A 24,464-nucleotide genomic window follows, 5' to 3' on the forward strand; every position below is an offset into this window, starting at 1 on the left:
TTGTGAAGGAGGAAAGCTTCTCAGGAAGCCATAAAACCCAGAAGCTGGAGAGCGGAGGTGAAGCGTCCTGGGTACCTTAAAATAGAAATCTCGGAACGGCCGTTTCACAGAAGAGGATAACTAGGTGGTGGGGTGGATAACGGCCGCTGAAGTATAACGTGACCACAGAAGCATTGAGATCTTCCTCTAGCTACTGGACTGGACAAAATAAAAGAGCATGTTTGTGCTTGACAAGGGTGCAGGGAGGCTGTGCTATATAACGACAGTGTTAGCAGCGATACAAATTGGTAAATAATTAGTAGACAGTTTCAACATTTCCAAATGTGCTTCCTGGTGGCACTTGCCTGTGGTGTCAGTGCTTGTGGAGTGGACTTGAGAGGATTAGGAGTTTAAGGCCAGTCTTGCTATACAGCAAGTTTGAGGCCAGTCCAGGCTGCATGAGACCCTGTCTCAAAAACCAGCAGCAGCAGCAGCAGCAGATTTAACTATGAGTCCGTTTGACACCATTTCTGCTCTTACAGATGCACATTTCCACCACACTGGCTCTCATACACAGACCTGTGTAGATGTTTAAAGGCCAGGCAGACCTTTTGGTGGTGTGCCTGCCCTAAAGGCTCTGGGTTCAATCCTTAGCATCACACAGAAGAGCAAAACAAGGGAAGAATTTTCATGGGCCTGGTCCAGAGCAAGGGTCTTAGGTATTTTCTGTTCTTGGGCTAAGGAGGTGGCTCAGTGGGTACCAGTACTTTCGATGCAAGAATGAGGGCCTCAGTTCAAGTCCCCATCACCCATATGAAAGGACAGCCCAGTATGAGTGCATGCCTGTAACCCTGGCATCAGGTGGATCCTGAGACCAGTCAACCTGGCCAAAAGGGAGAACTTCCCCTTCAGCGAGAGACCCTGTCTTACAGCAGGCAAGGTAAAAGGTGACAGCTCACTTACCTGCCCACTCCCACTCACTTCCCTCCCCCACAACACACACACACAGACATGCACGAACGCATGCGCACACACACACCACTGACCTGCCTACCTTCCTTGGTGAGCATTTCCTCAGGATGGAAGGTCTGTCCCATGGGCTGCTGACGGTCTGGGAAACACTGACCCTAACGACCTTAAGACGGTCTTCAGAAAGAGACACTGCTTTGTCAGCATGCATTTTCCTAAGAGCTGAAGTAACGGTTTGTGTCTAAAATAGGATTTCCTTTTAACTTCTTGGAATTTTTTTTTTTTAGGATTCATTTTTAAATGTGTGTGTGAGTAATGTGGGTTTGTGGACTTCAGTGAAACTGTCCCCAGAGTTCAGAAAAGGGTGTTGGATCCCCTGGAGCTGGAATTATACACAGCTGTGAGTCACCTAATACGGGAGCTGGGAACTGAATCCAGGTTCTCTGCATGAGCATCCAGTGCTCTTAACCACTGAGCCATCTCTCTAGGCCCCACCACTTGGAGTTTGAAGTGACTTTTTTTTTAAACCTTTAAAATCTGAAAGATGGTCGTTGTTTCCAGGAGGGACAATGGGATACGGCTAGGCTCTCACATTTGTGTGGCCCTTTGCTGTAGGCGGAGCCATCCCCCAACCCGGCCCGGCACGTCTTTATAAATAAGGCTCTACAGGTCTTGTGTGGTGGGTAGTGCTGGAGGTGGTGCCTGGCGTTGATGCTTGCTTTGAACACCCCTTCCTCTGGGCTGTGGCACTTTAGCTCAGCAGTGGTGGGAGGCGTGGGCCCGCTGGTTTACTCGTGGTATAAGCTCTCTAGGTGGGATGTGGTGGCCGTGGCAGTGGCAGTGCAGGTGTGATATAAGGAGGTGGTAGCTGTGAATCTAGGAACCTGATAAGCCATGGAAAGAGTCCTGGCTTCTAATAGTCAGGGTTTGAGGGTCTTGGAAGAAGGCTAGCTAATGCAGGGGCCAGGCCTGTCTTGAGGTGGAACATAGACTGGCTAATTTTTACCCACCGTGTCAGTTTTGATTCTTGTTGGCAAGGAAGAGTATTACCAAGTTAGGAGGGCTGCTGCCACTTATCAGCTGCTTCGCTGGTATACATTTTTAAGGGATGAACTTGAGATTTTGAGGCTAAATCAGGTCTTTCTAGATGGTTGTTATGGACCTTATCCGCTATTTGAACAGTCTCACCCTCCTTTGCCCCTTTCTTAGAAAAGCAGCTCACATTTGAAGAAACATCAGTAAAAGGTAAGAAGTCCTCTGCAAGGTAGGCGTGGCGGTGCACGCCTTTATCCCAGCTTTTGAGGCCAAGGGGAGGCCAGTTGAGGCTACGTAGTGAGATGCTCCCTTAAACAAAGGAAGGAATAGGATGCAGCTTGCTTTTTCCCTCTTCCAAAAGCCTTTGAATTAAAACTATTAACTCACAGAGCTAAGCTACCAGGCAGGGTGTGGCTAAGTTAACAGTGACCTTGACAAATTAGGATTGCCCTTGAGAAAGAGAACTTCCAAACCTTGACTGTGCCGGGTCCAGAGGCTGATTCACTCCCGTGCAGGCATCCCTCCTGCGGTAACCGAGCATTGAAGGAAGGAAGGACAGACGGAAGAAAGGAAGGAAAAAAGGAAGAAAGAACAGCCACTACCATCTGTCTGTCTGTCCTAGTAAGAGAGGACCAGGCAGCTGTTACTGGTAACATAGTACCCAGAACGTTTGTATGGCTTTGGTTATTGGAAGCCAGGGTTGATAAAAATACAGCTGGAGGTAGGAAGGGAAGTTATTATCAGATTAGAAAATTGCAAAAACAAAAAGCTAATTTCAGAGCAGTTATTAACTGTCAATACATGTCACACTGTCTTGAAATAATTCTTTCTTTTTCATTGTCCAGTCTGACTTACTGTCAACTGGGTTTTCATGGCTTGATTAATGAGGCTAGCCCTTTTGGGGAGTCTAAAAAAGGAGATAAGTTTCATTGACGTTTGGTGTTCCACTCTCAGCCCCTGGACGGCTGTGGAGCTTGTGAGAGGGGAGTGGCTGGCTCCTGTCAGGAGTCTTCGGTGATTTGTTGTTCAAGGTCGAAGGACGCCATTGACCTGTTTTCTGTAGGTAGCATAGAGTAAAGAATGCCACACCCATCCTGGAGCACAAGCCCGTCTGAGAAGCTTCTCCCATTTTAAAATCTACCTTATTTTTCATTTTTATTTTGTGGAGACAAGGTCTCTATGTACCTATGGCTGTCCTGGAACTTGCTCTGTGGACCAGACTGGCATCAAACTCACAAAGATCTGGCTGCCTCTGCCTCCTGAGTTCTGGAGTTAAAAGCATGCAGTACCACACCCAGCTCAGCTTTCTCTCTTACTGAGGGATGAATGTCTTTCCAGGGACAGTGGCTCTAATGGAGAGCACAGCCAGGACCTGGGGAAAGGCCACCAGTGGAGCAGGCAGCATCTGCTTTCCAGGAATGTGGCTGCCACGCCCAGGCTCACAGAGCTTTTGGCTTCCACAGGCTTTTGTTTTCCCACAGATGTTTGGGAGCATGAATGCCTGCACCCCTTACCTTAGCAGCAGCCTCAGTTCTTAGCTAAAGAACAAGTGAAGTTTTGTGCGTTGGCTTGCTTGCTTGCCGAGTCTCGTCTCCTTAGGCTTCTGTGGCTGACCTGCCTCAGCCTCCACAGTGCTGGGGTCACACACAGCCACCTCACCTGGCTTTGTGAGGTTTCCCAGCCCGTGTGCAGCGATGCACATGTGGAGACCAGAGGACAGCTTCTGGAGATTGGTTCTCCCTTTCTTTCCACCCTGTGGGCGGGCGCCCTTGCTCCCCAAGGCCCTGCTTGCCCTTGAGAGGAAAACCCTGATCCTGAACAGTGTCCGGGATGTTTTCTCTGCTCATTTCTCTATTTGCCCTGGACTTTTCCTCTTAAACTGTGCCTTCTCTCTTTTTCTTCTTGAGTAGATCTTGTCACAGAGCCAAAGGGCGTGCTAGAGTGCCTGAGTAATGGAGAAGGCTGACACATTTCAGCTACTCAGGACAGTAGTGTTTAGAGTCGGCCCCAGCACTGAGTTCCCTCTTTAATAATGCATTTTCATTTCATGAGGAGGGAGGACGAACAGGTAATGGTGGCAACCTTGCATCCCTCCCTGCAAGAAGCTCAAAGGTGTCACATGGCACAATCTTATTTTACAGCTGCTGAGCCTGAGAGGTGACTGGAATTTATGACAGGCTCCCCCTGACCCTTTATATGCACTTGTGCATGTGCGTACACACACACACACACACACACACACACACACACACACAAAATGTAAAGAAAAGAGATTGCTAGTTTCCTGGGATCAACCCATGTTTTCTCTAGGCTCCGTTTTTAGGGTTTCCGCTTCCTTAGTCTTTTCCCATTTGTTCCTTGGTCAGTTGTAGAAGTGTCAGCTTCTTAGAGGACTTAAATGTCTGTGTATATTGTGTTCATTGCCAACGGGATAGTGGGCTTGAGAATGGAGCAGCCTTCACGTCAGACACCTCCCCTCCACCTTGCCTCTGAGCCCCTCCAAGGCTGCACACTGTCTGCAGCACACTGTGATCGCATCAGAGTTGCTTAAACATATCACTGGCAGGATATTGTCCCCAAGGGACCCTGGTGACAAGGTTAGTTTTCAAATCTAAAGACGCATGTCACACTTGATGGAGAGGTCAGTGAGAGACTCCAGCCCCGAGGCCTGCTGGTGGCTTGGGCAGAAATGAGTGGGGACAGCAATCTGCGCTGGCATTTCAGCTCCCGAGGCTGAAGGCTGTCTGCGTTTTGGGCCTGAGTGTAATTGAATTTCAGCAGCAGAGGGCACGAGGCTTGGCATTTTTTATAGTGCTAGATTGTGGGCTGGATAAGGAGGCCTTTCATCTCTCAGTGCGTGTGGCCGGTCACATGCTGCTGGGTCAGAACGGAGCTCTTGGCTCCCAAGGAAACATTGTGATGAGCCCAGGGGAGAGCTGCTGCGGCCAGAACACAGACAGACAGAGAGCTGTTCGCTGCTGAGGGAAGGGTGTGCAGTTCAGGATGTCGTCAGGAAGGCCACCCCTGACCAGTCCTCTCACGGTCGGTTGTGCTGGGGTAGACTGCACTGTGTTCAGTTGATTGCACTTTCCTGCTGGCCTGTGGAAAGTCAGCCCTGTTGGCCCTGGAGCTACTCCTAAGAGTACAAGAAGTGGCTTAGCAGAGACCCGAGTGATGCCGGGAACCCAAACCCTGGGTTGGTTCTGGCATACTCAATTTACACATAATTTGGGGCTCCTGGAAGCAGCCGTTGCTTGCCTGGTCCCACAGTGAGAGGAAGTGAAACCCCTGGGCATGAGCTCCAGGGAGCATAGGCTGCCCTGGCCGACTGGCACTTTGATCCTTCTAAGCCGTGAGCGGAAGTCCAGGTCCATCCTGTCAGAGCGAAGAGGCCCACAGGCATCCTTGTGTTTAAAGAAGGGCTGTGGTGCCCCAGCCTCTACTAACTTGCTTTGTGAGATAAAGAAGTGGAGCCAGGCGTGGCCAGTGTTTGCAGTGGTGTTTGCAGTGGTGTTTGCAGTGAGCCTCTGAAGCTCCAAGGTTTGGCTAGACTGCCTGCCCCATCTGGTGGCCTGGTATCTGCTTCTCTGTGGGTCCTGTCTCGGGCCTTCTTGACTTAAGGACAGGTTGATCAGAAATCATCAGAAGTCCCTTTCAGTTGGCAGATCATGGTGGGCCCCTGACTCTCTGGAAGTTGGCCCCTGGTGGCCTCTGTACAAAACACGGCCGTTTTCTCAGCAGGTGCCTCTTTGTCCCTAAGGTCTGACCTGGATGATGTGAGCAGAGGCTCCAGTGATGTCTCATCCATGGCCTTGGGCTTCGCCTCAGCTAGGCCTCTTTACTTCTGCCCTGTGTTCTAGGAGACCAGCTTAACTATTCAGCCTCAAAACTGTGTGCTTTGTCCCCAACGTGTGCCCAGAGTCTCCTTCCCTTGGCCACAGTGACAGCCATGCTTTACCCTTGGTGTTGCTACAGCAGCTGACTGAGAATTAGCCAGCACCAAACTTTTTAAAAACCACTCCTACAATTTTCCTTTAAAATTACCCTGTGAGGGAGGGGCAGGAGAGACGCTCAGCAGTTAAGGGCTCTTACAGAGTCTGGGTTCAGTTCTCAGCATCCACCTTGTGAGGTGGCATACAAATGTCTGTATTTCCAGCCACGGGGGACCTGATGCTTCTGGCCTTCTTGGCCACTCACATGAATGGATATACACATACCATGTGTGCACACAGCCAGACACATACATATAATTGAAATCTAGGAAGAATTACTAGATTAATATGAACTTGGTAAGAACATGTAAGACTGGGTGGCCACTGAATGGACTGAGCTGTTTCTCATTGTTTCTGTGGCTGCTTTGTCTTGTTTTCTTTTTAACCTGCAGACACGTTGACGTAAAGATAACAGGGAAGCACTGGGCCTGCGCTCAGGAGGCAGAGAGAGCTGTATCTCTATAGATTCAAGTTCAGGGTGTCTACATTATGAGTTCCAGGCTAGCCAGGGCTACAGTAGTGAGACCCTGTCTATAAACAAAACAAGCCAGGGAAGAACTGTCCTGATCTGCAGTGAAACTTCCCAACTGGTGCCCTTTGCTGGATGCAGTAGGTTGCTGTGTCTAATGGAGTGCGTTCTCTCTTCCTGTGTTCCGTCCCAGTCAGAGACCCTGCAGGTCATAGGTCACATGGGCAAAATTCTGCTGCAAAGTCTTTATGGAAGTCATTTCTCTGAGATTTATGGAAGTCATTTCTCTGAGATTTGATGGTGAAAATGTGTTCATGAGGTGTCTGGGCCCCGACTCTGGTGCTCTTTCCGTCGTTGGCAAATTCCCACTCTGGTGATCTAGGAGTATGGTGTCCCCACGCCTGCCACCCCGGGTTCTCTCTGTGCTCTTGTTGGTAGCGTCAGTTGCCGGCATGTTGAACAGGAGTGTTTGGCCGAGGACCTAAGTGTTGGAATACGTGAGCAGTGCGGTATTGATGGTCTCTGGTAGGCTGCTTACGTGTGTTGGGGGGCTGTGTTGTATGTAGTGACCCGTGAGTGAAAACAAGTAGAATTTAACATTTGGGAAATGCCCTCGACCCGTTTTGCAGATAATACTGAGACTGAGAGGTTGGGGTTGTAGCTTGTTTGAGTTGTAACCTATTTGAACTCCACAGAGTTAGCTAGAAAAGGAGTAGTCTGAGAAGCTCTGTTGCCCTGCCCAAGGCAGCCACCCTTCCACTCAACTCATGATGCCTCTCTAGACCTAAGGTCACCTCCCTCTATGGCCCTGTGTGTCCTGTAGCAGAGACCAGATCTAGGGAGCCAGCCACAGCATGCACAGATTGGGCTTCATGCCCCTGTCTTAATCTTCTGCCTGTGCCCATCCTGCCTCTACTACCCACCAGTTCAGCGAACAGAGAAGGTGTCTAGTGTCTCACCCTGCCTGGCCTTATGGCCTCAGAACTCCTGCTGTCTGCCCCACATCCTGGCTCTTCCAGTGGCATCATTGTCCACCTGTAGAGGCCTGGCATGATGCCCTGTGCCCTGCAAGTTGACTGTAATTAGCCAGGTGTCTCTAGCATGTAAGAGTTATGAGGCTGAGGCAGGAGGATCATGCACTTGAGGCTAGCTTGAGCCACATAGTCAGGTGCACAGTGATGTAAGATGTCATGACCTGCATGTCACAGGTGCACTTGGCATTATCTGTTTGGCTGGCAGCTTTGCGGATGCCTGCCTTCCTTCCACCTGGCTGTTAGGCTTTGTTAGTCCTCCCTCCCGCAGTACTCAGTGGCACTCATGCTTGCTGGTAGGCGTCCACACTGACTGTCGGCTTTCTTCCATGTGAGTAATGGATTCAGTTTTGAGCCAATGCTTGTTTTATGTGAGGCCTCAGTGCCCTCGCTGGATGGCACTTGGCATGGAAGAACAACAACAGGTCATGACAATTAGTTTCTAGGTTTCCCGATGTGGCTGTTTAGCCACTTATTACAAGGTAGCAGAACAGGGTGGCCACTGTGGGAGACTTGAGGCACATTGTTAGGGCGGCTGTGACCCTGCAGCGGAAGCAGGAATCGTCTTGAGTTAACTTTACACAGCCAGAACACTAGTGGTGAAATTTCTGTCTCAAGAGCCTTAAGCTCAGCCAGGTGCTTCATTTTTGCTTTGTAGTAGAGAGAGTTGCTGGTAGACATGCGCCGGTTAAAGGGAAGGAGTGGTTATTTAGCAGTTGCAAGGAGACAGATTGTTGACATTTAGAACGCTGGTGTGTGGTTTGCTCCTAAGAGAGAATGCCTAGCTGGGATTTATCTGGTGGGAATTAAACCACTAAACCTTCCAAAGTGTGACGCTATGGCCATCTGCCATGGAAAAGCATAATCACCATCCAAGTCTGGGCTCGGAGCTACATGTGGCCCAGTCACCTGTGGAGAAGCCACTCTGACTTGTTCTCTTCTTGCTGTTTTTTTCAGAGCCTGAGCCCTTGCGAAGCCGGCAATGACAAGTCTGAATGGTCGCCATGCTGAGAAAACCATTGACATGCCAAAACCATCAGCCCCCAAAGTGCACGTGCAAAGGTCTGTGTCCCGAGACACCATCGCCATTCATTTCTCGGCATCCGGGGAGGAGGAGGAGGAAGAGGAGGAGGAGCTCAGGGGCTCCCTGGGGGAGGGGCTAGATGACCAAAGCATTGTAACGGGGCTTGAAGCCAAGGAGGACCTGTATCTTGAACCCCAGGGTGGCCATGACCCTGCAGGCCCTGTCTCGACGGCCCCTGCAGATGGGCTGTCTGTGTCTGAGACCCCTGCCATTTTGCCTGTCTCTGAGAACACTGTAAAGCTGCTGGAGTCCCCTGCTCCAGCACTGCAGGTATTAAGTCCAGTGCCATTGGCTCTGTCTCCAGGATCATCTTCATCTGGACCCTTAGCTAGTTCTCCCAGTGTGTCGTCCCTTTCTGAGCAGAAAACCAGTTCTTCGTCTCCACTGTCTTCTCCTTCCAAGTCCCCTGTCCTGTCCTCCAGTGCCTCGTCCTCAGCCCTCTCAAGCGCAAAGCCCTTCATGAGCCTGGTGAAGTCCCTGTCAACTGAGGTGGAGCCAAAAGAATCCCCCCACCCCCCGAGGCACAGACACTTGATGAAGACTCTGGTCAAGTCTCTGTCCACAGACACTTCCCGGCAGGAGTCGGACACCGTGTCCTACAAGCCCCCTGACTCCAAACTCAACCTGCACCTGTTCAAACAGTTCACACAGCCACGGAACACGGGTGGAGACTCCAAGACTGCGCCTTCTTCCCCCCTGACTTCGCCCTCTGACACTCGTTCCTTTTTTAAAGTGCCCGAAATGGAGGCAAAAATCGAAGACACTAAGCGACGCCTTTCTGAAGTCATCTATGAGCCCTTCCAGCTCCTCAGCAAGATCATGGGGGAGGAGAGTGGCAGCCACAGGCCCAAAGCCTTATCTGCAAGTGCTTCAGAGCTCTCCAGCCTGTCCGGCTTGAACGGGCACTTGGAAAGCAATAACTACAGCATCAAGGAGGAGGAGGGGGACTCGGAGGGGGACGGCTACGGCAGCGACTCCAACACCTCCAGGAGCGACCACCCGAAGCCCACCGAGGACGCCTCGAAGGAAGTGGAGCCCAAGGGTTCCCAGGCAAGTAGTCTGAAGGACTTAGGTCTGAAGACTAGTTCTCTGGTTCTTGAGAAGTGTTCTCTGTCTGCTCTAGTGAGCAAGGAGGACGAAGAGTTCTGTGAACTGTACACGGAGGACTTTGAGCTGGAGACTGAGGGCGAGGGGAGACTTGATAAGACCCTCGATCTCCCCCTCAAGCCAGAGGTGCTTGCCAGCGATGGTGTGGCTCTGGAGAGCGAGGATGAAGAGGACTCGGCTACCGAGCACCAGGAGTTACCTGTGAAGACGCTCGGCTTCTTTATAATGTGTGTCTACGCGTACCTCATCCTCCCCCTCCCCTACTACATGAGCGGGCTCTTCCTGGGCGTCGGCCTCGGGTTCATGACTGCAGTCTGCATGATTTGGTTCTTTACGCCACCAAGTGCTCACAAACACCACAAATCTCACAAAGCTCTGCGGCACCAGAACACGAGATCTCTGGACATCAAGGAGCCCGAAATACTAAAGGTACGGACGGAAGCCTCCCTCCAGCTAACGGCTGAGTGAGCTGATGGCTGAAGGTGTTCGAATCGGGGGTGTGTGTGTGTGTGTAAGATTTATTTATTTATTTATTTAATATGTATGAGTACACTGTAGCTGTCTTCAGACACACCAGAAGGGGGCATTGGTTCCCATTACAGATGGTTGTGAGCCATCATGTGGTTGCTGGGAATTGGACTCAGGACCTCTGGAAGAACAGTCAGTGCTCTTTTTTTTTTTTTTTTTAAGATTTATTTATTTATTATATGTAAGTACACTGTAGCTGTCTTCAGACACTCCAGAAGAGGGCGCCAGATCTCATTACGGATGGTTGTGAGCCACCATGTGGTTGCTGGGATTTGAACTCTGGACCTTCGGAAGAGCAGTCGGGTGCTCTTACCCACTGAGCCATCTCTCCAGCCCATTGGGGTGTTGCTAAGACTTTGGATATCTCTGTTGTCCAGGAACTCAAACAGCTCATCTGGAAGTCTGCTGTGTAGACCATGTTTACTTACTTACCAGGCAGCTTTTAAGCTCTCCACGGCCCCAGAGAGCAGCGCTTCTGGCTAGCTCCTCTTAGGTCTGCCTTTCAATTTGCTCTATTTTGAGGATCTGTCATTGCTGAATGTTGGGATTCTATATTCTTATTTTTCAGGCAGTCTCACTATGTAGCCCTGGCTGTCCTAGAATTTACTGTGTAGATCAGGCTAGCCTTGCACTCATAGAGATCTGCCTGCCTCTGCCTGCCAACTGCTGGAATAAAGGCGTGTGCCACCGTGCCTAGAAGGGTTATCTACCTGGAGATTCTGGTATCAGGCTCGATGCCAATGGAACTGCAGGAGAGGGCCAAGAGGAAAGAGACCAATTACTATCACTGATGGCGCCTGCTGCTAGCTTCTCTCTGTGCACAGTGAGACGTGGGCTGAGAACAAAAATGTCAACTGTGAATGCCATGTGTCAGGCTTTGGGCCTCTTGGGGTGGGGCTCCTGAGACGATCTTTTGGAATGAATATATTAGAATTTCAAGTTTCTATTTATTTCTCCATATTTACATTTTTCTGGCCGTTTTGTGTACTTCATAAGATTTTTAGCATAAAACTATGGTTGTCACCTGGCATGTTGGTGGCGTTTGTCTGTGATCTCTGCCTTTGGAAGACAGAGGCAGGCGGCCAGCCTGGTCTAGATAGTGATTTCCAGGATGCAGCTGTGTAATGAGACCATCACAAAACAAAGCAAAACAGCAGGCAGTGGGGCTGGAGAGATGTGATTGAGAGCAGTGCAGCTCCTGCAGAAGGCTTGAGTTTTATGTCCCAGCACCATGTCAGGCCACTTCACAGCTGCCGTTAACTTCAGCTCTGGGGGAACCCACATATATGCACATAATTTTAAAAATTTTAAACTCTAAACGTATAATTGTCATTGATATAGTTTCTGAGTTATTTGTATACATAGTTATATAGGGTATAGAATCAGGAACATTTAAAGGTCACTGCCATATAATAGTTTTCAAGGATCCTCTGTTGGCATTAGGTATTTCCAGTTTTATACGTGAGGAGGCAGGGTCTGTTCATCCCATGTTTTTGAGCCCATTGTGACACTCCTCCCTCTCTCCTCCCCACCCCCACCCCCCGTTTCCTGTGGCACATCTCTGCAGAAAAAGCCCACATCTAGACTTTGTCTGAGAGCCCCGTACTGCCCGTCCAGGCGTTCAAGGTGGCTTCTGTTTGCTTGGAGTGGCTTTGAATGCTATTGACCGTAACCTTTAGCTCTCCTCAGGTTACAGGCTTATTTGGGCTCTGTTAAATTTCTAGGTTTGTGTCCCCTCCCTTCTATCTGAGGAATACCCTGAAAATGACAACACGATCTCTCTTTGTTGAGAATAAAAAACAAAAAATGAGAAAGGAAAGCTGTTGCTGCAGTGGATGGAGGGGCTCTCTCCAAGATCTGTCTCTTTTGTTTTCCCCTCTCTTTACATTCTGTCCTTATCCCCAAAGAAGCATGGGAAACTCATGGCAGGCACATCCTGGGCGTGTCATCTGGCTCCGGTCAGGTCTGGAGTGTAGTGTCTGCATCACACATGCAGATGCACCCACTCTTTGTCACCTAGGTGCTCACGTGTTACAGCCTGACCTCTTCACGCTTCCCCACACAGTTGGCTGTGAGACTGTTTCTTTTTTGAAGGGAAGCTGGCGCTGGCTCCTGAGGATGTGACACCCTTAGTGTAGCATGAATATGTGGAGCAGAGCAAAAGTGACTCATGCCTGGTGGCCCCACTGTCGAAACAGTGATGCTGTGACCTTCTGATTTCCACGCTCTAAGTGGCCTAGTGCTAACTTTAGCCAAGAGAAAAAAAGATGCTTGTGTCAGTCCCAGAACTACTGACTGACGAAAGATATTTGTCCTGGGAAGTTTTAACTTTAGGACAGACAGTCTCAGTGTTGATCTAGTCAACTGTGGGTTGACAGTTTACCAACTACCCAGAGGCTGCAACATTACAGTGCTATTTAAATGTCACGACAGTTGGCTTGTTTTAATCCAGTGAGTGGAACAGTAAAGGCAGGGTGCTAGGTGTGAGAATACTGTCTCATTAGAATTGTATCACAACCCTGTTCAGTTCGGGTATGTGCTGGTGAAGGAAGGGAGGCCCAGAGGCTGTTCCTCGTTCATGGCCATGCTGTCTAGTGGTATTTTAGCCAGTGTTAAAGTCTATTGCTAGTGATGCAATACCCCAGGCTAGGTAATATAGAAAAGAGTGTCAGATTTAGTGGTACCCACTTGTAATTTCAGCGTCTGGGAGGCAGAGGCAGGATGCTTGTAAGTTTGAGGATAGCCTGGGCTGCATTCTGAGACCCTGGCTCAGCAAAACAAAGAAAAGGTGTTATTTTTGCTCATGGTTCTGGCCAAAGTTGAGGGGTTTATGTGGTAAAGACTGTCTTCCTGCCGGTGCGCGTGGGGTATCGTGGCTGCTGACAGGGACACTGTGAACAGATGTTCTCTGCCTTCCCTGGCTTTTTTCTTGGCTTCCACCCTGGTGGCAATGATGTTTAGAAAGGGGGACACCAGGTGCTAGAGAGGTGGCCCAGTAATGGGTGTTCCTGCAGAGGACCCGGGTTCTGTTCCCAGACCCGCATGGCAACTCAGCCATTTGGAACTCCAGTCCCAGGGGATCTATTGCTCTCTTCTATCCTCTGAGGACAGATAGCAGAGCAGTGAGTGGTGGTGTGCCCAGTTTGCCAAGCCCTGTCGTAGGTAGAATGAGTTCTTTCCTGCAGCATGCCTGCTTAGATGTCTAGACCTGCAAGTGACATCTTGCAGCCTTCCATACTCTGCTGGGTGAGTTGACTTACACAGGCCTCTAAAATGAAAGGGCCTTGGCCCGGCAGCTTCCGTCTCACCCGATTGGACTTCCAAGCCGGAGTCACATGCTGATTGTCTGGCTTGTGTTCTTTGTGCTTCATGAAGGCAGAGAGGTTGGGCTCATCAGCTCGTCCTTGTATCCTCAGTTCCCGCTGTGTGGTAGGCATGTGATAGATAACTCGTTGCTGGATGCATGCTTGGGTCCCTGAGTAAGAGTTTAGCCAGTGGATCAGTATTCATTGCTTGTTCTGTTCCTGAGACTGACTATGTGACAGAAGCAACCAAAGGGAGGAAGGATTTGCTTGGGTTCATAGTTGTAGGGTGTTGTCCATCATGGAGAGCAAGTGACTGGTTTGCTAGTTTGTTTTGGTCCATGGTGGCAGGAGCATGTGATCACACAGCAGCGCACAGGAAACAGAACTGTGCTAGAAGTGGATGGGGCCAGGCTGTGAGCAGAAAGGCTGGTCCCAAAGGCCTACACCAGCCAGCTAAGCCCAAGTCCTCTTCTGCTGCCAGCTCTGCGCCTGTGATGTGATACAGGAGCCAGACACTGGTTCCTTTATAAAATGGGCCTGTTGCCATGGTTTGATCATGGTTTGCTCCCATCGAAATGCAGGTTGAAATGGAATTTTCAGTGTAACTGTGTTGAGATAATTAGAAGCTGGGCATGACAATACATGCCTGTAGTCCTAGCACTTAAAGCCCTATGGAGGTGTAGGCAAGTAGATCTCTGAGTTCTAGGCCAGCCTGGTCTATAGAGCAAGTTCCAGAACAACCAGGGCTAAAGATCATTCTAAGTACATAAAGGCCAGTTTAGAATACAGGGAGTCCTGTAGTTCATACCTGTAACTCCATCACTTGAGAGGCAGAGAGGTAGGAAGTTCAAGGCTAACCTGGGCTACAAAGTTAATTTGAGGTCAATCTTGATAATGTAGTGAGAAAAAGACCTGTATGCCAGAGGGTCCTAGGTTCAACCTCCAATACCACCAATAACAAACAATAGGATGAATAAACAAATTATGCAGATTGAGTATCTTGTTGGTAGTAACAGAAACAGACTAAGACACGTGTGAACCTGTGTCTGGTGAGTAGAAATATCTACTTTTGAGTAGTTTGCTTTGAACTATGAATGAGCTGATTTGTGTTTTCTGTGTATGTGATACTAACTGGCTTCTGTAGAGATGAGTATTGTAAATGTTGAACACAAGTATGAAAGCTTAAGACGCTCCCCAGCCTCCCATAGGCCATAGCACCTGGCAGCCTCCAGATCTCCTCAGACAGGGATGGGCAACTTCTTGACATTGCAGAAGGGCTTTGTCATCTACAAACGGGTTTGAGCCCTCCCCCCCCCCCCTCACAGCTATTCTGGGACGCATGCCCTCGGGGCTATGGGTTGGACACACCTATAAGCCACTTCCACCTGTGACCCATGAACCGGCTGAACTGGAGCTGAGTTGCCTTCAACTGTTTTAGCACTTGTGGGCCTGAGGCGTGAGGACACAAGTTCAAGGCCAGCTTGGGCTACCTTGGGAAACTCTGTCTCAACAAAAAATTAACAGACTATTGGACTAAAACAGATGTTTTTCAGCTCCCGGGGTCCTGGAGGTTGTCACTGACAGAAGGAAGTGACTTAGGAAATGCCCAGAGCCTTCGTAGGACAGGGTGTAGCTCCATTATCGGCCTTGTGAACAATCTAAGGAAGAAGTATCCCTTCTCTGTGATTTCACTTTGTGAGAAGGGAGAGAAAAAGATGCTCTGTGCCTTCTCTGGGTAAATTTTGAGTCAGGTATACACCTTTGACATTTGTATTCAAGCAAGGTGCTGCAGGGCCAGTGAGCTGGTGAGCATGTAAGGTGATGCGCTGCCAAGCCTGACAGCTTGGAGTCCACATGCACGTACACACATGTACACAATAAATTAACATGTTTAGCCACACAGAGACCATAGTGCTGTGACAGAGAGCATGGGGTCACTAATCCAAAAGGCCAATCTGCAGCCAAGTGGTAGCTACTGTCAAAGTGACTGTGACTGTGTAGGACCACAATACGCCACCATTAGCTCTTAGCCCGACTAGTCATCAGCCATACTGACTGGAGCACAAGAATTCCTTTGCCTCTGTGGGACCCATGAATTGTCACTAAGGCTACAGAACTCCCTGGCTTGTTTTAAAATATGGGAATCAGGCAAGTGAGGAGCAGCCAGTAGGAGCAGGGCTGCCTTGGGCACCAGCCCAGCGGCGCCTAAGCATGAAGGCCAGAGCCACTACCAGACTTGAAACCTGGTGGGCTGAGTGAGTGAGGCAGCTCAGGGCAGCTTCCATGTGCTATAGGCACCAAGAGTCACAGTGCAGGTCCCCTCTTTTGCATATGCTTCTGGAGTGGCCAGCTAGATGTCCCGGCTGGAAGCCCTAGCGATGAGAGTGTCAGGACCTGGAAGCCTGAGGCCCGTTGTTCACCCTTAGGATGGCTACTGAGCATTCCTAACCAAACGGGATGCCCTCCTCCTCTGAGCATGCCCTGTCCCTGGGCCAGGAGCACATTTCATTCAGCTCACTTTTGTGTGCCAGCTCTCCCACTTGTTTATAATGAACTTCCTCAAGATTCCGTAAGGTTCTCGGATTTATGCTGGAGTGTGACTCAGATGCAGTTTTGAGTTATATGTATGAGCAAGTTCCTATCTGACATAAATTACCAACATGCAGAGCGGTAGGATGTCGCTTCCAGAGGGAAAGCTGTTAGAAGCTTGGCTAAAATTATATTCATGCCTTTGCAGAGATTAATGAAGATGACTTTTGGAAAATCTTTCTTTGGGTGAGTTACATATAATAAAAGAGACAGATCATTTTAATAATTAGGTTCCCTAAAATATAGGCTTGGGTTTTGATATATAAAAGAATAATTTTGAGAGCCATGAACAATGGTTCATGCCTGTAATCCCAACACTCATGAGGCAGGAAAACCAGGAGTTCAGGGCCAGCTTTAGCTCCATCGCAGGTTCAGGGCCAGCCTGGGCTATATTAGACCCTGTCTTAAAAACAAAAATCAAATTATAACAACAAACACCAAGAGTAATTTTGGACAGACTGAGGCAGACTTGATACTTGACACTCGGCAGACCGAGGGAAGAAGATCCTGAGCTAGAAGCCAAGTTGGTCTCAAACTCAAACGCTGAGAACTGGAGAATGGCTCAGGGGTTAAGAGCTCTTCTGCTCTTCCTGCTCTTCTAGAGGTCCTGAGTTCAGTTCCCAGCATCCATATTGGACCTCCAACAGTCATCTGTAACTACAAGAAATCTGACACACTTTTCTGGCCTGTGTGAGCACCTGCACACACTCTGTATACACACACACACACACACACACACATGAGATATGATCTGATGTTTATTATATATAAACATAAAAGCAAAATTAAAAAGCTTAAAAGATAGCATGACAATGTAGTAAAAATTGACAAAAAGGCTAATTTTGTCTTCTCTTGCTCTGCTTCTCCTGTGTATATTGTGTGACTTGTAGGTAAAGGTAGATAGAGTTGGTGGGTATTCAAAACTTCCTCGACTGATGGGACAGGCAATCTGGAAAGCTTGGGGCTGCTTTCTTACTTGTTTGCTCATCTATTATTAACAAGCTAGCGTTGAAGTTATATGAGCCAATGTTTGTTATGTATGAATATAAATAGGGCCTTGGTTATCTCAGTGGTTCATCTGAGATCATTTAATTTGCCTAATTTTAGAGTTTCTTATCTCCTACCCTATTGCACTCTGCCACTGCACTATAATTTAAACTGCATCACAGTTAAAAACTCACCTGAGCTTGGGAGATGTCCCTGTGAAGGATAAAAGGCCCAGATAAAGGTCATGTCCCACAGTTTGTGGCTTAGCTGTGACCTTGAAGCAGTTAGGGGGGGATGTGGGCAGTATTGATGCTGTCCCTTCCCTCCGCTAATGGACCCCTCCTCGTTCTCTGGAGTGTGTGTGGGTAGCATGTATTTTAAATACTGGCTGTCTCCTTGGGGCTATCATTTATAAGATGAATTTTGTGTCTGCAGGTTTGCTTTGCCTTTTCTGGGGTAAAGTTAAATTTGCGCCAAAGTTGTTCCTTGTCCTCCAACCCTAGGATCTTTGATGGTCTTGTATTGGGTGACTCTGGTTCCCAAGTGTCAGTATATCAGAAGGGGCTAAACTCAGTAAGTACAAAGTCCTGTTTGTGTGGCATTTGTGGGCAGGTGAAATTCAGCCACCTGTGCGTACATTTTGGAGGTGAGCGTCAGCAGCAGTGGCCGCAGCCCTGGCTTCAAAGCCACTTTTCTCTGGGGATGAGCAGGGATCTGAGTGACAGGCAGTTCCTGTTGCCAGCGCAGCCACAGGGGAAGAGCATGCTGCAGTTTCTGCTGTCAGCCCAGGCGCCAGCCACACTGAGGACTCTCATCGCTTCCTGGGGCCAAAGGGTCAGGTCTGACCTCTGGCCAGCCCAGCATCCAGCCGAGCCCAGAGTGCTGGCCTTGAACCCTTCCCTGGCACTGTGATTGGGAGCAAGTACAATAGTAGCTGCTCCAGACTTTATTATTTTGCAAAAGGTTAATTGTAGCTTTTAATCTTTCCCAGGATTAAATGGCCCTCTTTATAGATTGTGGTTTGTACTTCCAGCCAAACGGGGCTTCTGAGTCCAGCAGAGAATTGAAGAGAAACCCCTGACCTTTCCTAAATGCTGTCCCAGGTCCAGACTGCAGCCCAGACAGCTGCTGCCTATGACTGGTCATTGTCCCAGTGGCATGCACGGTCTCCATTTAAACAGTTCCAGGTTCAGAAAGAAGCAAGGCTTATGTGACATCTAAGTGGTGTGTGTGGAACGACGACAGGAGGCCCTTGGAGTGCGACACCGACCTGTGCCGGTGCTGTTTGTGCCCACTCCCATGCCTATAACAAAATAAAGCTGGAGAAATACCCCACCCGCTATGTTTAGGGTTAAGAATGTTAGAATGGGTGTGCAGGGGGCAGTGGAGGAGGGGGCAACATGGAGGGTGGGGGGCATGTCACTCTGAGCGCTGTGCATCTGACTGCTCAAGTGTAGAGATTTCACATGCAGCCTAACCCAGGGTGTCAGTCAAGTACCGGGAGAATTTGGGTGGGCTCATGGTAGGAAGAGGTGATTAGGTTTGAACGTGGAAACTGCATTTTGCAAGGGAGACCTGGTTTGAAGTATTGTGGTGTCTCAGAGGCAAACTTGGGGGTCAGGCTGAGTTGATTCGGGCCAGCATCTTGGTCTAAGCCCCAGGCTTGTCTGCCCCAGGTTCCCGTGTCACGTGGCTTCAGCAGCAGTTCCCGTCGCTCCAGGATTCTTACTCTCTTACTCTGCAGTTTCGTGTCTTTTACTTTGATTCCTCTCCTTGAGGAATTACAGTGACGGAGTCTCCTTGCAAGTAATTGTTGAGCTTGTTCCTTTGTGGGTCTCCAGGAGTGCCTCGGAGTTATGGGCTGGGGCAGCCTGTTTCGCTCCTGAGCTCCAAGGATTTCATTTAACCCTCTGAGCTGTTTTCGGAGTCAGACTTCAGTCGTATGCTCGGTCAAGAGACATTGCTGGGACTGAGGTGGGCCTTGTTCTCCCTGCTCTGTGGAGCTGGCAGTTTAGTAAAGCAATCAAAACAGGTCCAGAGCAGAGAAGGCGTCAGCTTTGCTTTGACCTGAAGGCTGGCAAGGCACTGCCCAGACTATCGGCCGTGTCATGGGGCCATGGTTGGAGGCCACACCTCAGTCAGCTAGATCTGAGGCCAGGTCCCAGCTGTACCAGTCTCCGTCAAGAGGCAGGTCATTCACCCTGTTCTGAGCTTTGTTTCGAATGTGGTTGTAGGAAATTGGTGTAGGTAAGCCACGTGGTACACATGAAGTTCTAGGACACAATAAGAGCCTAGATGCCAGGTGCTGTTGTGAGTATTCATTAGTATCTTCTCACTGTGCTTAAGACTGTTCCTTCTCACTGTGTGAATTGTGCTCCCCGAGTTCTGTCAGCATGGAGCAATGCTGTGGTTTATACATAGACTATAGGTTGGGATGAGGAAAGCAAGAAGCTAGGCTGAGCCTCTTTACAGGATGGAAAAGTGGGGCTGAGGGCTGAGCAGCACCCACGTTGTCGCTGGCAGGTTGGAACCTGAGCTGCCAGATTCTTGGGAAGACTTGCTGACACTGCGGGTGGCCAGGGCGTTTTATCCACAGTCTTCTACAGAATCAAATATGAGCACGCACGTAGGGTCTCCTAAAGCTAACCAAGGTTGTCCACAGTGCGTGTGCCATCCGAGTCTTGAACCTGGTGGCTTCCCTGTTGTTGGGAAGCTGTGGACTTTAGCTTCAACTAGAATAAAAGGACGAAGGCATTTCAGGAAGGAGGAGATCGGGAGATGAAAGGGAAGGGAAAATGAGCAGACCATGGCAGCTGGGCAGCTGGGGAGATGAAGATGGGAGGGATGCTGCCTGGGTCAGACTGGACAGATGTTGAAGCAGGCTGTACCCAGGGCAGTCATGGCCTGGGCTCCTTGCCTCTGCCACTAGAGTAGTAAGGTTTGATCTGTGTAGTTCGGCTTCAAACTCCTTTCCTTTGCATTGCTCTGGATCAGGTTGCCCTGGTATTTGTCAGAACATGGAGTGTGACCTGTATCTGTCAGAGCTGTCAGCAGAGGCTAACTGCTTACTCATCCCTGAACTTTGGTCCTGCTGAGTGGAGCCAGAGCCCAGGAGGGGCCTGTTCCTCAGGCTCCTGGGCTGAGCTCCTGCTCTCTGGCTACCCAGAAGCATTGTGGGGAAGGATGGCTTTGTTCACCATATTACACAGGAACTGACCTAGGAAGAGAACTGATCTGCAGGTCCTTAGAGGGCTCAGGATAACAAAACCTGTGCACAGAGACTGTGTTCAGCCAGATCTCACACCTTTGGTGTGTTGTCTTATTTTCCAATCTGAAAAGCAGAGAAATAAGCTAAAAACTTGATAGAAGTTTCCCTACAGATGAGTAGGCATTTAAAGAGAGGAAAGCATTTGGAGAAGCCTCTGCTCAGTGACCGCAGTGGGGTTGGTTTTGAAGCCACATAGAACCGTTGTTGATAGCTGAGCACAAGAGCGTGTGTATCTAATCTTGGAACTTGACAGTGCAAATCTAAATGCTGGAGAGGTGGAGATGGGGAGATCTCAAGTTGGAGGCCAGACTGGTGTACATAATAACTCTCTCAAAACACTAAAGGAAAGAAGAAACCTGTCATCAAAATCCTGGCATGTGAGATCTAACAGGCGTTTACAGGTCTTTAATCCCAGCACTCTGGAGGCAGAAGCAGGAGGAGCTCTGGGAGTTCAAGGCCAGCCTGGTGTACAGAGTTGAGTTCTAGGACAGCCAGGGCTACATAGAGAAACCTTGTTTCAACCCTTACTCTCAGAAAAAAAGAAAAGAAAGAAATTACTTTTCTCCCTGCTGAGTTGGGGGGAGGTGGAGACTCTTGTGTCCCAGATGTATGTAGTCCCCTCTGTAACCTGCTGTCATAGCTAGGCAAGGCATTGCTGCTGGCGCCGTAGGGGACATTAATTCTGCTTTTGAAGAGATATTGGAGGCCTCTCTTGTCCATGATCCCTCGAACATGGAGTTCATGAAGCTGCCATGGCCTTAATCTCCCAGCCCCTTGTTTTATTTGTGTCCAATTGTGACAAACCTGCATATCTCAGAATGGTAGAGGCCCTGTGCTCAGCACCAAGTCAGCCTAATTATGGTCAGCGCCAACAAGTAACTAGGAGAGTGGAGAGGGGAAACCCCAGCTGTATAGTGGCTAAGGACTGTGGCAAGGAATCCCAGGCCACGGGTGCCATCAGAAGTACTTCAAGTGCAAGAAATGAACAAATGTTGGCTCATTAACAAAAGAGAAAGTGTAGAGAGAATGTTCTCTGCCCATAATGTAATTAAACTGGAAGTCAGTAACAGATATCCTAAAAATTCTCAAAATTTTGAAAATGAAACATACTTCTAAATAGCTTGTGGAAGGAAAATTAGGAAATGTTTCCAATTTAATGAGACAAGAAATCCAACATGTAGCCGGGCGTGGTGGCGCATGCCTTTAATCCCAGCACTCGGGAGGCAGAGGCAGGCGGATTTCTGAGTTCGAGGCCAGCCTGGTCTACAAAGTGAGTTCCAGGACAGCCAGGGCTACACAGAGAAACCCTGTCTCGAAAAAACCAAAAAAAAAAAGAAATCCAACATGTAGCAAATTTCATGGAAATTTAGAAGGAAATGTAGGATTTAGAAGGAAATGTAGGATTTAGAAGGAAACTTAGCAGTAGTAGAAATTTATGTTCAAACAAAGAAGCTTTTGAGAAAAGTTTAAATTACTGCCAGGGCCAAAAGAAGGATGTCACCACAGACTCTCCAGACACCGGAGAGAGAGGCACAGACTCCTGTAGTGTGGGCGGGAGGCCCAGACGGAGACTCTTCAGTCCACGGAAGAATAACAAGGTGTGGGGCTGGAGAGATGGCTCAGCACTTAAGAGCACTGGCTGCTTGCTCTTCCAGAGGTCCTGAGTTCAATTCCCAGTAACCACATGGTGGCTCACAACCATCTGTAATGGGATCCAATGCCCTCTTCTGATGTGTCTGAAGACAGCTACAGTGTACTCATATAAATGAAATAAATAAATCTTAAAAAAAAGAAAAAGAAAAAGAAAAAAAGAACAGCAAGGTGTGGCTGCCAGCCTGGCCCCGAGGTGGGGGAAAGGCCCTGTGTAAGAAAAAAGGGTTGAAAGTGATAGAGCAGGCATCTAGCATCTTCTGATATTTATACGACTATATAACCTGACCTGGACACGGGCAAATCCACTCACAGGTACACAAACCCAAAGATTACAGTGAAATACTATAAAGCTGAGAACTTAGCTGAAATAAATTCTTCAAAATACCCCTTGTTGTAATAGCTCTTAAGAACAAATACATTGGGCTGGTGAGATGGCTCAGTGGGTAAGAGCACCCGACTGCTCTTCCGAAGGTCCAGAGTTCAAATCCCAGCAACCACATGGTGGCTCACAACCATCCGTAACGAGATCTGGCGCCCTCTTCTGGAGTGTCTGAAGACAGCTACAGTGTACTTACATATAATAAATAAATAAAATAAATCTTAAAAAAAAAAAAAAGAACAAATACATTCAAATACATTCTTAAATATGCCTGTCAGTGGTGGTGCACTAAGATATCATTCCATCCCCAGCCTAACCTATTTTATGATGCTTATTAATACCAAAAGGTATTATCTGAAAACTAGATTATTTACCATCATAAATTTAGAAAAACATTAGCAAATCAAATTGAACAATGTAGAAAAAAAGATTTAGGGTTCAGGGTAAACCTTCAGCAGTAGAGAACTATTCTGTTCTGTATCTTATCCCCAACAACACACACACACACACACACACACACACACACACAGGCCAGTCAGTGTTGGCACACACATTTTTAATCCTAGTATTTGGGAGGAAGAGGTAGGTGGATGAGTTCAAGGCCAGCCTGGTGTACAGGGTGAGTTCTAGAACAGCCAGAGGCACACAGAGAAACCCTGTCTCTAAACAAACAAGCAAATAAAAAATAGGGTGGTGGAAATGGCTCAGTAAGTAGAATTCGTACAGCACAAGCAGGAGGACCCATATCTCCCCATCTGTGTAAAACAGTGCTCGTCATAGAAGTGCATTTCTACAGCTCAGTGCTGGGGCCAGAGATGGACAGATCCCATCTCCATGCCATCTTAGATGAACGGCAGATTCCAGGTTCAGCAAGAGATGGTATCTCAGAAGTATGAGGTGAGGAAGCGGCTGAAAGCTAGATACACCCCAGTCTTAAACTCACGCAGGCAGGCAGGCAGGCAGGTGGAGGGAGAGAGAGAGAAAGAAAAAAACAGTGTTTGGTTGGTTGGTTTAGCTTTTCAAGACAGGGTTTCTCTGTGTAACAGAGCCCTGGCTGTTCTGAAATTCACCCTGTAGACCTTTCTGGGCTCACAGAGACCTGCCTGTCTCTGCCTCCTGAGCGCTAGGATTAAAGGTGTGCGTACCTGCCTTGCCTGGTTTAAGAATTTATTTTAATGGTGAATTAGTGTTCATGATGGTAAAACAGTCTGATGTGTGATCCTCGTCCCTGAGCCCCTCCCGGCCACCGTTGAAGCAGTGAGGTGCACTGCACTTGCTGCCACAAGAGCCCTGGAGTTCAGAATGAGGGATCTGTTTAAAGATCAAAAGTGTTTTCACTAGCCTAGAAGTGTTTTGCCGTTTCCCTTTGAGCACTGAGTTCTTAGCACTGCAGTCTAGATGGGCCTTTAACTGGAGCAGCTCTCTTGCCTTGAGGCCCGAGTGCCGACCGAGGTAGACAGTTGCAGCCTCCAAAGCAGAAAACTAATGTAGTGCTCCTGGGTGCTGAGAACAACAAAAATCCTCTGGGACGACAGATCAGACCACGTGACATTCGGGTGTGGCCTCAGTCAGCAGCACCCAGCTTCTGTCTGGTACTCCTAACATTGATGTTCATGCAAGGCCATTCTTTCCAGGATCTATGTGAACCTCTGCAGCCAGATAGGTGAGCTAGGAAGAAAGGCTTCCGATTGTACATTGCAGGCTATGTCGGCTGAGCTATGCTTTCATCATAGCACCCATCAGTGCCATTTGAGAAGGCTTTACACTGGGCACAGGTATTTCCACCCCAGCTGATGCTCTGACAGCTGATCTGCGTCCGCCCTTCCGAGTCGGAGACTGCCCGTGCTTCTCGAATAGATCATTGCTGGTTCATTTTTAGAGGCTAGACTGTCGCCCTTTCCATGAGCACTGCTCATCCAGTAACTGGGGGGCACATTGCTGCTCGTGGTCAGTAATGAGGGAGGATGGCCTCCTCCTGCTCATGCAGAACAGGTCTCCTGTGTGATTCTGAGTGGCTCAAAGCCTCACCCCACACACAGACGGATGTGTTTAGAGCCTTGTACTGAGCTGCCTTTTTGTGGTGATGTCC

The 24,464-nt window shown here is 48.8% G+C and overlaps 1 protein-coding gene across 6 annotated transcripts in view; it reads left to right on the forward strand.

The window, feature by feature from the left end:
• Positions 1-24,464, forward strand: part of Tex2 (testis expressed 2) — a 109,578-nt gene that overhangs the window by 38,455 nt on the left and 46,659 nt on the right. For all 6 annotated transcript variants that reach the window (XM_021176086.3, XM_029483456.2, XM_085829472.1 and 3 more), the window contains one exon: positions 8,433-10,095. In XM_021176086.3, coding sequence (XP_021031745.1) covers positions 8,458-10,095 — 1,638 coding nt within the window. In that variant the 5' untranslated portion in view covers positions 8,433-8,457. The remainder of the gene's footprint in view (positions 1-8,432; positions 10,096-24,464) is intronic.

This window comes from Mus caroli, unplaced genomic scaffold, assembly GCF_978045245.1.
Source record: "Mus caroli unplaced genomic scaffold, Mus_caroli_1 scaffold_13, whole genome shotgun sequence".
Classification (NCBI taxonomy): domain Eukaryota; kingdom Metazoa; phylum Chordata; class Mammalia; order Rodentia; family Muridae; genus Mus; species Mus caroli.